The sequence below is a fragment of the Perca flavescens genome, chromosome 5, assembly GCF_004354835.1.
Source record: "Perca flavescens isolate YP-PL-M2 chromosome 5, PFLA_1.0, whole genome shotgun sequence".
Lineage (NCBI taxonomy): Eukaryota > Metazoa > Chordata > Actinopteri > Perciformes > Percidae > Perca > Perca flavescens.
The window spans coordinates 8709363-8727363 of record NC_041335.1 but is presented as its reverse complement, the minus strand read 5'-3'; the positions used below and the strand labels follow the sequence as shown (position 1 = coordinate 8727363).

Here is an 18001-nt window from a genome sequence, read left to right as displayed (position 1 = left end):
TGTGTGTGTGTGTGTGTGTGTGTGTGTGTGTGTGTGTGTGTGTGTGTGTGTGTGTGTGTGTGTGTGTGTGTGTGTGTGTGTGTGTGTGTGTGTTGTGCTGTTGTGTAGTGTGTTTATTGACATTACCCTCTTCCTGTTTCTGTGCTGGGATCGATTTGAAGGAGCTTCATGGGGTAATGCCTCCTCTACCTCTCTCATCTTGCCTGTTTGTGTCATTATATGTGTGTATGTACTGTATGTGAGAGAAAACATACATACATACACCTACATTGCCAAAACAAGTAATTTCCTCACATATTCAGTCTTACTTCTTGAAATGGATCCAGGCTTTTTTTAAAGGCAGGTCAAAGGATGAGGAATACAACTTTATTTCAACTAGAAGATAGTTTTGTTGGTACTATTGAGTTAACTGGTTTGCTTTAACCACTCTTTCTAAATTTGCCCTGTCTACTGTATGGAATTATATTTTCACCTCAATTTTGAGAGAAAAATTTGACATTTAGAGCACACATATGACATTTTTGCACACACATAAGTTATATTTTGTAGAGAAATACAAGCAAAGAATGTAGACAAAGATTTATCCCTTCTGTGCTCAAATTATAATTTACATGCATGCAAAAAATTGGTCTCTGAAAGTGTTCCATCATTTGGAACTAACTAACACAAATATGCTTGTTCTTCATTGATTTCCTAAATTCTCTGAATTCAACCATGCCATGTTTTTCTTAAAACACAACACACTGCTGCATTGAATTCAGGTCTAAAGGCTACTGTTAGTGGAAAATTGCTTCACTAGATTTTTTTCACCAACGTGATTTTGATTATTAGTGCAGAATGGTGATTGTTGAAGGAGCAAAACAGCAAAGTTAGCTCAAACTTACAAGATGCATCACCATCAGCTGTTATGGTGTATTTTTCTTTTAAAAGACTGTAAGACATTCAGTATATGAAGAGAAATTGCTTGTGAGGATGGGTGTTTTTTTACAGTGTGCACTGTGTCTGGGACACACTCCCATCCCGTCGTCCATCTAAGATCTTCCTGTACTTGCTTGGCTAAAGGTCTTTCTTCCATGCTCTCCTAACCTTTAGAGGGGCTTGTCACCTGCGTGTTCATCATACTTATCTTCCCCGAGCCTCTGATGGGAGGTGTTTCCATTAGCACTTTGCCTTGCCACAGCTCTGCTTGGACTGTAATGATACCATCAATTTCACATTCTCTATCATTGATTCACCAGAGGCTTGCTAACGTTACAAGCAAGGTGCTGCTGGAGGGCATGAGTATGTCTCAGTGAATATCAATCTTCTCTGTGATCTTAGCATGCACATTAGATAAACTGAATGACATGTATGCTGTTAGCTATAGGTTTTTGATGACTGTCATATGACAATACTGTCACATCATCACCATTTAAATGCACTATGTTCTACACTACCCTACTTATTCTTTGTCTGCCTGCTCCGCATCATACTGTAGATGGGGATAATTATTATATACGTTTTGGTTCCACACCTGTGCTGGATAGCATTTGTGAATACATTTTCATCAGTGAAACTCAAACGGTACTTTTCAGTGACGGACAACCTGTATAATATGGAGACACAATGTTCAATATTAAATTGATATTATGAAATAATGTTTTCAGAGTTTAGGGTAACGTTAACAGCTCTGTCTTGATATTTATTGGATTAGGGCAAGCCCTAGCCCGAGAAAGCACAACTTTGCCAAATAAGTGCCCTGTCACTTGTAATGTAAAAAGTGAAAACATGCTATTTAAATATACAAACAAGTAGGCCTATGTGTATTTTTGTATTTTTGTCTCAAGGATGGCTCATCATCTGGTGAGGATGCAGATTTTTTTGCTTGGGTCATGTAGCCTTAACCCCAATCTTAGAATAACATCATGTAAAACCCTTTTACAATTTCTTGGTTTTAAAACGAGTCAGCTTAAAAAAATTAGATAGAAAAAAAAATAGAGCTAAAGTTAGATTTATTAGCTAGCTAGCTAGGTACAGCTGATGAAATCTGACAGTTGTTATTTTAGCTGAAAAATGTATGTCCGTTGGCTGGAAATGAGATGCCAGCTACCTCTGTTTAAAATCAATAACCCATTTTTTTTCTAACCATTTTGAGTGTTAAATCTGCCACCATTACGGTGTATCAATGTAAACAACTTATGTGCTAATAAGGGTGATCTTAACAGGCGGAGCAACAGTAAGTAAGGGGGGCAGGGCTTAGTAAACAGTCAATTCACACAGTTTTAATTTCACAAAACCGTTTTTCCCAATGGCCATTTTGTGTTTTAATGCCACTTCTGTCTGTCACTCATAACAAAAAGGGCAGCACTAGTTATGGGGATTGGCTGTTGCGTCATTCAGACCAAAGCAACAGCCAATCACGTAAGTGGCTCTGCCCTGTCTGTCTTGATTGACAGACAGACAAATATAATTTCAAAACAATGAGCTGAGTTTTAAAAATATATTGTATCTTTTATTTTATTTTTATTACGCATATTTTACATATTTTTATGTTTTTACTTGTCAATATTTATTTCATAATCGTGAGCTTATAAGGTTCTATCTCCACTTTTGGCCGAAATTGAGTTTTTGACATAATCTGATCCCTTAGGTGTTTATTAATACCTGTGTGGTGTTATTTTTGTAAAAAAATATTTTCTTAGTTAGTTATTAATAAAATAAAAAGGTTCCATCTCACAAAATAGCTGGGATGTAAAAACTTTGATGCTCAATATCTCAGAACTATCCTAAACGGAGATAGAACCTTATAATTCTAAGCTCACATAATGTCTGATCTATTCATTTGATATTGAACACTTTAGATCTCCACAGCTATGATTCTATCTTGTTCTTATGCATTAAGTCCAACATATATGATGCTTCAGCAGGTTAATCAAACTCAAAAAAAGTTTTCTGTTTGATGGATAGCTGTCATTCACTCACTATGCATGTCTCCGAAGCTCGTTCTGCCTGCAATCCATTTGGTCGACTGCCTGTGGCAAAGACAATGAATCATACCATCCCCATCAAAGCCAATTCTGTAAATCTGTTATCTCACCGACTGGAACCACTCAAGTGTTGAACTCAGTCTGCAGCTTTTTGGTGCATTTCACATTGGATGCTGCAAACTGCAATACTGCTTTTTAATATTAGCTCCAGGTGCTAGTGATAACTTGGTTTGGTTTTGATATTTCTATTTCTTTTATTACATTATCAGTATTATTATTTAGAAAATCTCCCAAGAGGCCTGTTTTGAGAGCCTCTTTTTTTAATGCTTTGGTTGAGCTAGAAGTAGCAAAGTGCAAATTGCAGAACAAGAGCTGAGCATCATAATCACAGCATTGATGTGTGTTACTTCAGTGATGGCTACCTTAAGAAATAACAGGCACATTCACACCTGCTAAATTGAGTTGAATCCAATGTGAAGCCTATTCTTTACTGGGAATTACCCACCAACCATAATGTATAATCTTACATATTGGTTTTCATTGGTAGAAACTATGCTGTTGTCATTTGATGCAAACATATGCTTTATTTTGTTGGAATTTATTTCTGTTTGAAGCATCTATAAATGTGCTGTACTTTGTTTTACCACTGTTTTCCCCCAAATAGATCGCAACAAGGTGTGACCAGGTGGGGAACCTCGCTATGCTACTCTGACCCCCCACCCTATACCCATGCCTTACCCCAACCCTTTTCCCCAAATCCAACCCTCTCTTACTACCATTCTTCTTATGCTTAGACCAGCTTCATGTATAAAACAATCAAACCCATAATCCAGTGACTCAAATGCCTTTTTAACAAAACAGTAACCTTTGTGTGACAGCTTTCAATTGAAACCTGCCTCCGCCTACCAAAACAACTGATGGTTTTAGCAGTTTCATTCCAAAATGCTAACTTCAATTTCATTCTTTAAATTACCCTAAATTTAATTAATTATTTTTATAAGTGAGTTTCAGTAATAATAATCATAATCAAAGGGTTGGGTTTAAATAGATATCACATATAAAGTATAAACAAATTCTTTATTTTGCATTTTGGAATGAAAACTCATTTAGATGTCACCAGGTGTTTTTCAGCATGAGACAGACAGCAAGTATGAAGTTATAGAGGGGAGTATGAATAATTCAAAACAGATTATGAAAACTTATTTTTCTGCAGACATTTATTTTTGTGTTTAGACTGAGAAATGCCTGAACACAGTATTGCTATGTAATGAATAACCTGTTTCTTCTGACTATGACTAGCCTTCAGTAGGCCTACTCACTGTGCTGTTTCACACTGAAAGGTACTATGTGGAATTTTCATAAAATCATTGTTATTAATGACAGTACAGTCAGCATCCTGTTTACACTCGTGCTCGCACTCCATAGGCATGACGGAGCATCTTGGGCATTGGCCAAAACAGGGATGTGATAATTTATCAGAGCAGGGGATTCAGTTCATGAAGGGACCTTCCTTTTAGCCTGGTCCTACCAGACTCTCGTACATTTCATTTGTACAGAGAGTCTGGCCACTCTCCATTGACAAGTGTTAACTTCCTTGAAGTACTCTGTTAAGGTTTAAAACTATTAGATCTGCCCAGAGCCACTCTGGATCTGCCATAACCAATCGCTAACGTTTGGTCTTGAAGTTGGCTTAGCATCGCTAGCGTTCGCTTTAGCCAACTCCTTCATCACTAACGGAGCGAGCTGGAAAATCTAACTTTTCTCGAACCCCGTGGGGAGGAGGGCCACAACATCACGGCCACCAATGGACCGAATGGCTTCGCTTGCATCTTTCTCCGCGGCCATTACGGAACTACAACTCAAACTACCGCACAACCTCAACGTCATCATTCTCAGCACTCCCTCTGTTCGCTGATTGGACCGGTAAAGATTTGGCCGGAGAAAACCCGTGAATATACCACAAACCCAGACGGAGTACTGAAGGAAAATGACAATTGAGCAGAAGTACGTAGGAGGGTGGAGCCAGGCTACCTTCCTTTAGTTTTGGGGATTGAAACCGACCCCAAGCTGGCTTTCTTCCTACTCGACAGATTAGCTAACATGACTGCAAAGCATGTGAAATATATTGTGATATTATGGTTTTAGCTTGCTAATGTTAGCTAATGTTAGCTTGCACAGATGAATTGCTAGCTGCTTAACGTAGCAGAATACTGTCTTCAGTAATATCAGCTAATTCATTCAGACTCCCGGGCATGTAAATTTGCTGCTCCTTTTTGCAATTAATCAGCTAACGTTACGAAGCAACCCATGCCGTAGCTAAGTTACAGCTAGCTGGCTAACATTAGCTTAGGTTACAGTTAGCTAGTTGGTTGCCCCTGCTTTGCAATAATGTTAGCTCACCTGTCCAATGGGTAGAAAGTCGGTTTGGGGTTTGGTTTTGATCCCCAAAACTGTGACATCTTGATTTGCAAAATTATCTTTTACATGGATAAACATCATATGCGGAATTTATGGCACAATTCAAAAAGGGTCTTAAAATCTTTTTTATTTTTTTATTTTAATTTAACAATTATTTATCTCGCCATTAACTACCGTGCAGGAAGAAGAGAGACAACTGGACAGGGTGTGCATTACTATGGTAGATCGCCCTCAGTGTTCTAATCTATCAAAATGACAAATGGCTTTCAGATAACCTCTGCTGGGGTGTGTGGTTCTCGTACCAATTGACTGGTGTCAAATGATGGGACACTACACAAAACATGTAGTGTAGTGGCCAATGTGTGACGTACGTTAGGGTTATATTGAAACATTTTCAACTTGCGCAGTTGCACTAGCGTCTTTGCATGGACATCATTTCTATTTACTCTGCTTCTAAAATTTGTAAAATGTTGAGTCTGAACCAAGCGGCAACTTCTGATGGCTGGCTCCAAAGTCGATTAATCCCCATAGATCCCCATGTTAAAATGCCCAACTTTACACCTTTACACTGTTTATAACTAAGTTCCCCTTCATGACAACTGTCACGATAACTCACCCATTTAAATTTAAGTTTTGCTAAAGGCTTAAAGTTTTGCATAATTAAGGGTGTTCTGCTTTGAGCGACGAAGGGGTGCAGGCACAGTAGTTCAGCATAGACTGTAGGCTTCATCCATGCTCCAACTCTTTGCCAGTTTTTGGAATGGTCGACGTCAGGCACTGCCAAGATGGCGATGGTCGGAGCCACTGTGAGCCGCCCACTTTTAGCTTCATTTTGGCGCTTCAGAAAAGTATGGGTGACGTTAAGGACACTACGTCCATATTTTATACAGTCTATGGTCTGAACACATCTTTACAGTGTTGTTGCTTTGTGAAGGTAATGCTTCAAATCTAAGGTGGAGATGAGAAACCTATAACGCTCACAAATGACATAGGAGTATTAAGGCAGACTTGAAAAAATATGAACCCATACTTTAAATAATTTTGTAATGCAGCTGGCTTGCCGATTAATGCAATCCATACTCTCCAGGATAAATGGAGAGAGAGAGAGAGAGAGAGAGAGAGAGAGAGAGAGAGAGAGAGAGAGAGAGAGAGAGAGAGAGAGAGAGAGAGAGAGAGAGAGAGAGAGAGAGAGAGAGAGAGAGAGACTCCGGAGTGTAATGGAGGTAAAAATAGTGTTGAGACAGTTGGAAGAGGGGTTTGTTTTCAGGGCCCAGCTCTGTTTTCGTTCCAGGAAAATGATGAACAGTCATGGTCTCCGCCACATCTGAGCCAGATGTCCTCATTATTATATGAACCTTCACATTAAAGTGTCTGATAGACCTTTGTCACATTTTAGCCCCTGTAACGAGTTCAAGCCCTCATTGTAACTTTGTGAGAGTCTGGTCTAAAACCCTCTGGTTCTGTCACCATCAATGAATTCTAGACTAATGTGCATTAGAGCATGGAAGCTGTGAAGCTTCTGGTTTGCGTAGGGTGGCCTGGCTCACCATTTTATATATATATATATATATATATATATATAGATATATATATCTATATATATATATATATAGATATATATACTGTATATATGGTAGGGAGTTCAGAGTTGAGCCATTCTCCTTGACGTCATGTAAATAATATATCTTGTTGTGTTGTGAAAGTATTTGAATAGCCCATTTTAGTGCTGCAGTGGAGGATAAATAACCCTGATTTACACCAATAAAAAGACAAAACAGGAACAGTTCACTAATTGGCGCTGTGCCTATGTGTTCATCTTGTTGGCTTCATGTTTATTCAATTTTATGACATGGAGAGATACTTAACAAAGTGTAGTCTACAGTAGCCAGGATACACAGACCACAGGGATTGTAGCCAACTGGGACAAAAACACACAATTTGACTCTGTTTTTGGAAAGGAATTTGTTCTATTTTTGTAACCCCTTGTATTGGCTTGGGGTTTAAAACCTTGCCTGTTGTCTTTTGCTCTTTTAATGTAAGATAGCAAGCTGTTACCTGTGGCATTTGCACATTCTGTTTTTATGGCTCCTTGAAGTGCCTATTCAGCACAGGCCTATAGCTGTAGCCTCACAATATTTGACGCTTTCTGGGAGGTTTTAAAGTTTTAAATCAATATGGCAGAGGATTTTTAGCTTATTTATCATCTGGGGCTAGGACTTTCAATACTGCTGCCTTTTCTTTTTTTTGTTTTTTAAGGCATTCTGCTTTATTTCCCACATCTTTTCCATCTTCTTTGTTGCTTTATGAATTCATGGTAATCCTATACTCTGCAGAAGTGTTATCACTTGATCCTGTTCCCCATTTCATTCTGAATTGGCAAATATGTAGAATTTAAAAGTATAATGCAATTAATTAAGTTTTTATATATCATATTATATATTTTTAATATCAACTCAGTATCAATACTGCTCTCTCTGAAGTCCTGGGTAAACACATTAAAAACAAACAATATAACATTAAATAATGTTAAACAGTATGTACAGTCTGTCAGTCAAGTGTACTGGTGTCCAAATTCAGATAGTTGTACAAAAAAGGGGTCAGAATGCTTCAAATGAAGGCGGGTCGTTGAACAGCACCACTGAACAGCATTTAAACCTCCTCCCCCAACACCTTAAAGTATGTCAGGATTGGTTTGCAATTGTCAATTTCCAAAAATTGACAATCCGACAAGCACACCCACTTTACCCAGTGATTGGCCAGGTGTGTGGGGATAGTAAATGGGAGGTTTTAGCTTCTCTCAAGCTCTTTTTTACCTCACCATTGATTGTGGACATTTGAAACACCGACAAACACTTTTGCCCTCAGATGTAGTTGGACATGTTATTTAATTTCATTTTATGATCTATTTTTTTGCAAATGTATATATTATTAATATGGATGATGCTCAAAGATTGAGATGGCTGTTCACATACGAAACATAAATTGGCTAATTATTTAGATAAAGCCTGGGAGATGAGGAAAAAAGCTCTTTATCGAGTGTAGATGAGAACTAGTGGTTTGTGTGTGGTATGTGTGTACGTGTATATACATGTATGTATGCGTATGTCTACATATTTGTATTCATGTATTTGTTCGAAGGATTTGTATATGCAACGGGAAGATGTTTGTTGAATAAGTGAATTTGTGGTGTCTTGTAATCCCATGTGGGATGGGCCAAGATGTTTGGCATGACACAGAAATAAAATATAACTAACTAACTAACTAACTAACTAACTAACTAACTAACTATATAGTTTGTATCTTTGGCAGAAAGTTTGTTCATGTAGGAACCCATCACGCATAGTAAGAAGTTCATTGAGACAATAGGTTTTTAAAGTACCCATATTATGAAAAAAACACATTTTCTGGGATTTGGGGTGTTCTTTTGTGTCTCTGGTGCTTCCACACACATACAAACTTTGAAAAAAATCCATCCATGCTGTTTTGAGTGAGATACGGTTTCTGAATGTGTCCTGCCTTCAGTCTCCTGGTGAGCTGTTCAAAATCGGCCCGGCTTGTGACGTCACTAATGCTAACTCTGGCATGTTACCTCATTCTCAATAGCAAAGCACTGCTACAACACACACAAGTTCACCATAATCTACAAAAGAACTACTTACATGTGCGCCCTCATTTAGAAGTCTCCCAGCTAATCCCGCCTTGTAACTGACCAAAGTTGGAGAAACAGGCTTTCTTTTACTGTCTCTAGAGTTAGCTAGCTGACATGATCTACATCTGAGCTACTGCACATGTGCAATCAAAGATAGTACAGAAGAGGAAGAAGAAAAGAGGTCTCACTCTGTAGCTAAAACAGAAACCAGGTGAAAAGAGGATCTGGAGCAGTGAGAGAGAGCTGTGCAGTACAACAAATATATGGTTTTTTTTAAATTAAACCATGTAAACCTATTCTGGTACAACCTTAAAATACTATTATGAACCTGAAAATGAGCATAATATGGGGCCTTTAAAGTATCATAAGAATGTTGAAGAATGACTTTCTGGCCAATAAGCTCTTTGTATAGTTAGCCCTTTGCCATCTGTCCATTCCATTTTCATCAATCTCCAGGATAGACACTGTGCTCAAGTGTTAACATAGTGAAAATAAAATAAATATTAGTCGTAGACAGTAGGAGAAGCAACTATTCTTACTTGTTGGACAGTGGTAAGTTGGTTGCCAACTCTCTGCTCGTCATATGTCTTTTTGTTAAACACACAAGTCATGAGAGAAGAAACAGATAACAGATCCTTTTACCAAAAGGATGAAGGAAACCTTTCTGTGAATATATTGATTAATTGCATGAGATTTCACACTGAATTGTACTTGTAAACCAGAATTACACGATGCACACATCAGAGTGCGGATCGGGCCGAATTTTTCTGTCCGAGCCCGGCCTGCGTCCGACAGAGCCGTGACCGAACCCGGCCCGAGCCCGACAGTGATTAAGAAATTTGTGTCTGAGCCCGACCCGAGCCTGACACAGTTAAAATCAAATTTTTCTCCTCATACTAATGACGCATGTAGCAAGCCCGCTTTTATTAAGCAACTGTAGCAAGGCATTCGGAAACAGATGAGGCATCAGCTCACACGGGGCAACAAGCACACGTTAATAAGCCGTTAAAATGTTCAATGTGTTAACCTTTCCTGCTTGCTTCGTTTCCAACCATTATCAGAAAACCAGGGGAGACTCGTTACCTTCAGGGCCGACGTTATAACATGAATAACCACTAACTCTGCTCTATAACACGTCTGCTTCCTCTTTCTCTATCTCTCTTCTGCCCACTTACCACACACACACACACACACACACACACACACTGATCTCTCTTAAAGGAGCCGCAGCACCATTTTACAACAAATGCATTATCGCGCTGATGTGACCGAGTCCAACCCGAACCCGACCATAATTTCTAAATATCTGTTTGAACCCGGCCTGGCCCGTCGGGTACCGTCGGGACCCGTTGGTATAGATCAAGGAAACAATGCCTTAGCACACATCTGAAATGTTAGGAGATGCATGTTCCTGTGTAAGGTCTGTATTGGAGTGCTTACTGCTCAGGAATACCATGACACACCCCAAAAATACCCCAAATAGTGTCAATGAAATGTTTTCGCCCGCCACCTCTGTACAGTCATACACATGTACAGTATACACTAAAATGCATTAATACCTACTTTACAGCTCACAGATGTTTAAACGTATTGAGTTGGATGTTTTGTTTTTGATAGAATCAGCTGTTTACTGTGCATTGTTTTACAAGAGACTATAATTGTGGAGGAAGTCAAGAACTGTTCTCTGGGTTGTTTTGTTAATTTCTGCTCAACATACCCTAATGTTTTTGTTTGCTTGAAGTCAATTTAAATGGTAAATAAATAACAGTGGAAACACATTTGGCAAGAAAACGTAATGATGTTTTGGCTGGGCACTCGGTGTAATAAATTTGGCTTTGGCTTTCTCTAAAAATGATTAGTTTTTGGTAACGGGCTTATTCCCCTTTTTTCTGAGAGTAAGACAAGAAGATTGATATTAGTCTAATATCTCTGTATTAACCACAAAGCTGGAGTCATGTCATGGTTAGCCTAGTTTAGCATGAAGTCTGGGAGCATAAATACTAACGCAATCTGAGGCCTGTACTACGAAGCAAGATTTGGCGTTAACGAGGTAACTTCAGGTTCAACCCAGGGTTTTGTTATGTTGGAGATCAGAGATCAACCAGTGTAAAAGCACTGCCTACTCACCAATCAATACTTGATTGATAACAGCGTCACCGTTCTAAGAAGATCCGTGCGCGGATAATAATACATACCCTTCACCATACCTAGAGATTGGCATGGGGTACTTTCCATAAAATCATGTCCCAATGCAAATCAAACTAGCTATTAGGCTAACTGACATAAAACCATGACAATCTCTAGGTATGGTGAAGGGTATGTGATGATGTGGGGCTATTTTAATTCCAAAGGCCAAGGGAACTTTATCAGGATGCATAGTATCCTGGATCCATGAAATAACTGGCCTTTAAAAATAAAAATCTGCCTGCCTCTGTGGGAATTTAACATAGGGGTGTACTGACTTTTGTTGCCAGCGGTTTAGACATTAATGGCGGTATGTTGAGTTATTTTGAGGGGACTGCACATTTACACTGTTAAGCTGTAAACTTAATACTTTACATTGTAGCAAAGTGTCATTTCTTCAGTGTTGTCCCATTAAAAGATATAATGAAATATTTACTAAAATGTGAGGGGTGTACTCACTTTTCTGAGATACTGTATGTTTTTATATTTTTTATTTGCTCTCATGATCGCTTACCACTGCCAGGGTTGCAACTGAAATAATAGGCTAAAGTAACGACAGTTTATGGAAAGCACAAGTGTAATTATGGTCAGATCTTGTGCCTGGCTGATGGGGAAGTGATATTGATAAGCGTTGTGATTTACACATTTACAGCATCGGCTATTTTTTGGCTGGCTTTCCTTCCTGTTATAGGAAGCAGCGACTGTATTGCGTTTTGCCTGTAAAACCGTTTTTGTGTTCTTCATATTTATGTAGAATTATAGTTAACCACCGTCGTGACACAGTTTATGCGGGACCGCGGTTGTTAGGTTAGTTGAAGCCGGGTAACTGAAATAAATCCAGGGCATGTTGATCCTGCTTCGTAGTACAGGCCTCTGGTCTTTAACAAGCCAAAAACAGCTCATGTCACTCCACTTTTCATTACTCTCCACTGGCTCCCTGTTACTGCTCACATTAAGTTAAAGTCACTATTGCTCGCCTATAGCATGGCCACTAGCACAGCACCCACCTACCTGAACTCTCTCATTTAGGTTTAGGAGTCTTCTCATTTACTATGATCTACAAATAAATGACGGTTGGTCCTACTGTGCGAGGCAGTAAATCTCAATCCCAAACTCTTCTCCTGTGTTCTCCCTCTGTGGAACTTAATTCAGTCAGCAGAATCCTACTCTGTCTTCCAAAATTGCAGGAAGCTGATGACGATGCTTGCCTGATATGTTCTCTCTCTCTCTCTCTGTCTCTCCAAAAGAAAAAAGTAATTTACTATGCACTTATGTGTTACTTGATGCACCTGCAACCTTGTGTCTCTTATGTGAGTGATGTGCAACTTATTCTTGAAGGCTTCTTCTTAATGTACTGTGGCTTAGATTATACCTGATTCGTACCTCACTTTAAATAAATATAAATGTAGATATAGTACTAATATGCAATAGCAAATATAGGAAGGAAGGAAACAAAATGCTGTGTCTAAGTCTTAAATATTATTTTGCCAGACCTACCTCCACAGCGCTGCGGAGGAAAGTCAATCTGGTCCACACAGCATTCCTGGATGGGAGAAAAACGTGCTCTGGTTTATTGGCATTTCTTTAAACCAATCACAATCATCTTGGCGCATTAAAGGTGTCGCTGCAAAATAGCCTCGGGAAGGAACTTGTTTTGGTGAAAGGTACACGTTCAAAAATTGTTTTAGTCGTGCAACAGAAAACTCAGATTGGACACAGTCTAGCTAGCTGTCTGGATTTACCCTGCAGAGATCTGAGGAGCAGTTAACCGATAGTCCTCATAAATCCATCAGAGTTTAGGATAGCAACCCAAAGAAAGCGGAATGTAAGGGACATCCAGCAAAAAATGAGGGACATCCGGCAAGTCTTCCGGCGGCACCTGAGTAATCCCCTTTATGAATCGTTGTCGATGTAGACTAACCACGTCCTGGTCCTGACTCAAGCTCTGTACTTAAAATTGACTTCTCATGGATGTGTTTTTCTTTATATCCAGATTCCCGCCACATTTCAAGTGTGACAAAATGAATCACAAACATCATGTTAAAGTTAAATCTGAAAACCATTTTTTCCTGCTGTCCTGCTTATTAGTAATATAAGTAATGCAGAAAAAGATCTGATGAACATATTGTTTGTAAATAATTCTGTGTGGTCTAACAGTGTTTGCTTTCCACAGGGGGACCAAAGGCAAAGACATCAGCACTATCAAGTCACTGAGGGTTCTCCGAGTGCTCAGGCCTCTCAAGACCATCAAACGTCTGCCAAAACTCAAGGTTCTGCTCCAGTGCTGCTTTTTTGTTGCTTTATTTTGATTCATTTAGCCAGATTAGCAGGGCTGTGATTAAGGCAGGCCACAGACACGCTAGTTTTTTGCCCTATGACTAGTTCTTGTAATTCCGCATTTATCTCCACGGCGCACATGGATTAACGTAATTTGCACACATGATTGCTTCATCCATAGCAATCCCGCCAATCTGTTCCAAAAACGTTCCAGTTAGATAATAAATGCCGTAAACATATTCTTGGTAAATCTTTACAATCATTCCCCGAAAGAACCAGGCAGGCCTGCCTTGCTGCACAATCCAAATGTTCTCCAAAACTTGCCATTTTCAGCGTGTAGCTTGCTAGTTTGAAGTTTGGTGTTGTTTCCCGTAGCGAAGGGATTTTGAGAACATCAACACATAGAGATCGAAAGTGGAGGTGCAAAGCCTGACATCACGCGCAGGATGTCAGGCTTTATCCTGGAAATGTACTTCCATTGATCCAGACTACCCTATGACATACTGTATGACTGTGCATACAGTATGTTTGACTGTGACCATTTTTATGCTAATGAAGGAACATGTCACCCAGTGCAACAGTGTTGATCACTGATGTGCAATTTCTCAATTTCTCTCCAGATTTTGTTTAATTTTCTTGATAGAGTCATATTGTGGCAATTTAGTGTTTACATTGTTTTGATGTTAATAATATTTTGCTGCAGGCTTTTGCCTGCAGGTTAGTCCCACTCAGATTTCTATTAAATCTGATTCAGATTTGAATGAAGAGTTAGAGTAACATTTCAGCATCCTGACAGATGATAGTGTTCAACTATATTCAGAAATAATTTTCCACTTAACCCCTAAATAAAATGTGTGTGCTGTGTGTCCTCAGGCGGTGTTCGACTGCGTGGTCAATTCTTTGAAGAACGTGCTGAACATCCTCATTGTTTACATCCTCTTCATGTTCATCTTTGCTGTCATCGCAGTACAGCTCTTCAAAGGAAAATTCTTCTACTGCACAGATGAGTCCAAGGTCCTGCAGAAGGACTGCAAGTTGGTCTAGAATCCCTCACTTCATCATTTCTTATCTCATAAACTTCTAAATTGTAAACTGCCAAATGTTTGTCAAAACCAGACCCTGTACCTGTCTTATCCCACTCAGCTTTATTTATGTCCTTATGTCTTTCAGAGGACAGTTCCTCTACTACGATAGGGACGAGGTGGCCGCCATGCCCAGAGAGTGGAAGAAATATGAGTTCCATTACGACAATGTGCTGTGGGCCTTCCTGACCCTTTTCACTGTCTCCACTGGGGAGGGCTGGCCAACGTAAGTGCAGCTGACTTGATTCCCTCTTTAAGTTACAGACATGTGTAAGGCTGTCATATTTGAAACGATGTGTATCTGTGATGGATTTGACACCTGCAAAAGCAGGATTCATGAATTTAAGTTAAATGGCTCCTGTGGGAAAATTGCCTCATTGGAAATGCAAGTAAATGCTAAATATACTAAAGGCTCTGGGAAGATATTCAACTTTGCAACTGACCAATTTTGCATATTAAGAACATACAAATTGGCATTAGTATGAAAGGAGTTGTCAAAGCACAAAATTTACCCATCCATCTGTCACTGGCTACAGGGGCGTGTTTAAAGGTCCCATGGCATGAAAATTTCACTTTAGTTCCCCTAGCCTGCCTATGGTCCCACAGTGGCTAGAAATGGCAATAGGTGTAAACCGAGCCCTGGGTATCCTGCTCTTCCTTTGAGAAAATGAAAGCTCAGGTGGGCCAATCTGGAATCTTCGCTATATGATGTCATAAGGGGAAAGGTTACCTCCTCTTTCTCTGCTTTGCCCGCCCAGAGAATTTGGCCCGCCCATGATAAAGAGAGAGACATCATGGCTTGAAACAAGTGAAGCATGGCAGTTGGTCCAGGCCACACCCCCCACCCTCCACCTTGCTCTACCTCTCTCCTCCTCAATAGCATTTAAAGCTACAGACACAGAAATGGCATCCTGGTGTTGCAAACTTAGCTACTTTTCAGACCCTCTGTAAACACACACACACACACACACACACACACACACACTTCTTCTTTGGCGGTCACTCGAGACGAGTATGACTGTCCTCTCTGTCGGGTCGTTTTATTTATTTATAGAGTTCTGTTTCGTGGTGTGTTGCACCTCCCTGCACTGCTTTTCTCCAGTAGTCCCTGTTCAACGCAAGATCCTCCCAGTTGCCGGACGTGATGTTTAACTTTTTCAGGCTTGATATTGTCCTTGAAGCGTTTCTTTGGCCCACCGGGGGCTCGCTGTCCTTCTTTTAACTGGGAGTACAGGATCTGCTTTGGCAGACAGTTGTTGGGCATGCGGATGAAATGGCCTGTCGGAGTTGGTGCAGCATTATGATGATAGTGATGCTGGGCATATTAGTTTCCTCCAGAATGTTGGAGTTTTTACGTCTGTCTTTCCAGTTGATCCTAAAGATGTTTCTTAAGGCTCTTTGATGGAATAGTTCCAGTGGTCTTAGGTGTCTGCTGTAGGTGGTCCAGGATTCCACTCCATACAGCAGGGTTGGGAGAATCACAGCTCTGTAAACCAGGAGCTTGGTTTGAGCCCTCAAGTCTCAGTCATCAAAGACTCTTTGAGTCAGCTCAGGCGATGGTTAACCTCAGAGTCTATATTGGCTTTGGAAGAGAGAAGGCTGCCAAGGTAGGGGAAGTGGTCCAAGCTTTCCAGAGTGGTGTTATCCACTTTGATGATGGGCTGGAGTGATGGCTGGTTGGGTGGTAGTTGATACAGAACCTGAGTTTTCTTGATGTTCAAGGCCAACCCCAGGGCTCTGTATGCCTTGGCAAAGGCATTTAGGATGCCCTGGAGGTGTTCAGGGGAGTGTGCTGCAATGGCGTTATCATCGGCGTATTGCAGCTCCCTAATGGTGGTATTCCTGACTTTGGCTCCTCCCTTTCCCATATCTTGACGATGTAGATGGTTGATGTGGTGCCAGAGCCTTGGTCCTTCCTTTAAGATCTCCGCGGGGATCCCATCAGGACCAGCGGCCTTGTTGTTCCTGAGATTCCTGATGAAATTGTGAATTAGGGTAGGTGGTTCCCCCATGTCTTTTCTGATGGGACTCTGCAAGAAATGTTTGGCGATGTCTGGTTCGGCTGAGCTGTCACGGTTCAGAAGTTCCTGAAAGTGCTCCTTCCACATCGGAGTCTAGGGTAGGGGCGTAGGCTCTCACTACTGTCACTGTCTGGTTGTTGACCAACACCAGACGGATGGTCATGAGGCGCTCGCTGATCCCCACAGGAAGTTCGGAGAGGTGGTTGACAAGCTGGTTGTTGATGGCAAGTCCAACTCCATGGTTTCTAGCCTCATCGGCTGGCTTTCCTTTCCAGAAGAAAGTGTAGCCACCTTTCTCCTCCTTTAGCTGCCCTTCACCTGCCCGTCGGGTTTCAGAGAGAGCAGCTATATCAACTCTGTCCATCAGAGTGTGCACATTCCAGGCCCCAAAATAAAAAAAATTTGGTTTCTGACCGCAATGGGGTGTTCCTTCTGGATGCGGTATCCAGGAGGTATGAGGCAAGATATTTTTAGGGCACCTTTTCTAGCCCTTTCCCCATGTGGGGTAAGCAGAGCGGATCCTGAATAGGGCTGCTTAGTCATGGGTGTAGCTGCCGAAGAGCTCTTCTGCCTCGTTCCAAGAGCCCAGCGACTGACTCTTGACACCCATTACCTGATGTGCCAGCTCATGACTAGGGGCTTCCAGACTACACAAACCTGCCCCCACTTGCTGGGTGCCATAGGACTTTATCCGGTGTGGTAGGGTGGATTCCCTTTGTGGAGGATGCCTGTGCGTGGTGTTGTTTAACGTGGGGAGGCTTGTGCACAGACAGCCACCACACGGTCCTTGGCAAGTCTAGTTCAGGATCCAAGACGACTGGGGACCCATCACTGCTGCAGCCTTCATCCGCCTTCCCAGCCGTTGTGATGCTCCACCTGTTCCGACATTGAGGTCTTTTAGTCTTTTTTTTCCAGGGTGTGCTCTCTTAGCCTTTGCCTCTATATGCACCCCACAAGGCAGTGGGACTATTTACCCATAGCTGGAGCTGTGGTTGGCGGGTGCCAGGGTGTGTCCACTGCTTGGTGGGCCCACTGCTGCTTCAAGATCCCCCAGAGTTCAGCCTGGATCCGCTAGGGCCCAGTTACCGCGTGTGGCCGCGAGGAGGCACTGTAGGAGTCTTGGCGGTGGAGAGGCTGTGTACTGACAGGAAGAGATTAACGCACTCGGCTCCTCTTTTTGCCATGGCACAAGGGCTAGTCTGTGGCAGTAGCTGTAAGCAGAATGTAGCAAGCAGAGGCAGCACGCAGCGTGCAATAACTACTAAACTTAAGACACTACTATCCCAGTACTACTGCACTGATGCATCACACACGCCCTGTGAAAACCCTTTCTCTGCTTTGCCCACCCATTTGTTTTGCTTTAATTGATTTTTTTTGGCCACCTTATAAAGGTGTTATTGCTAA

General features: G+C 41.1%; 1 protein-coding gene across 5 annotated transcripts in view; it reads left to right on the top strand.

Annotated features, from left to right (window-relative positions):
* The window catches only part of cacna1ba (calcium channel, voltage-dependent, N type, alpha 1B subunit, a), a 228730-nt gene that overhangs the window by 154876 nt on the left and 55853 nt on the right, over nucleotides 1-18001 (top strand). For all 5 annotated transcript variants that reach the window (XM_028577443.1, XM_028577440.1, XM_028577441.1 and 2 more), the window contains 3 exons: nucleotides 13391-13487; nucleotides 14368-14528; nucleotides 14665-14802. In XM_028577443.1, the coding sequence (XP_028433244.1) occupies nucleotides 13391-13487; nucleotides 14368-14528; nucleotides 14665-14802 (396 nt within the window). The remainder of the gene's footprint in view (nucleotides 1-13390; nucleotides 13488-14367; nucleotides 14529-14664; nucleotides 14803-18001) is intronic.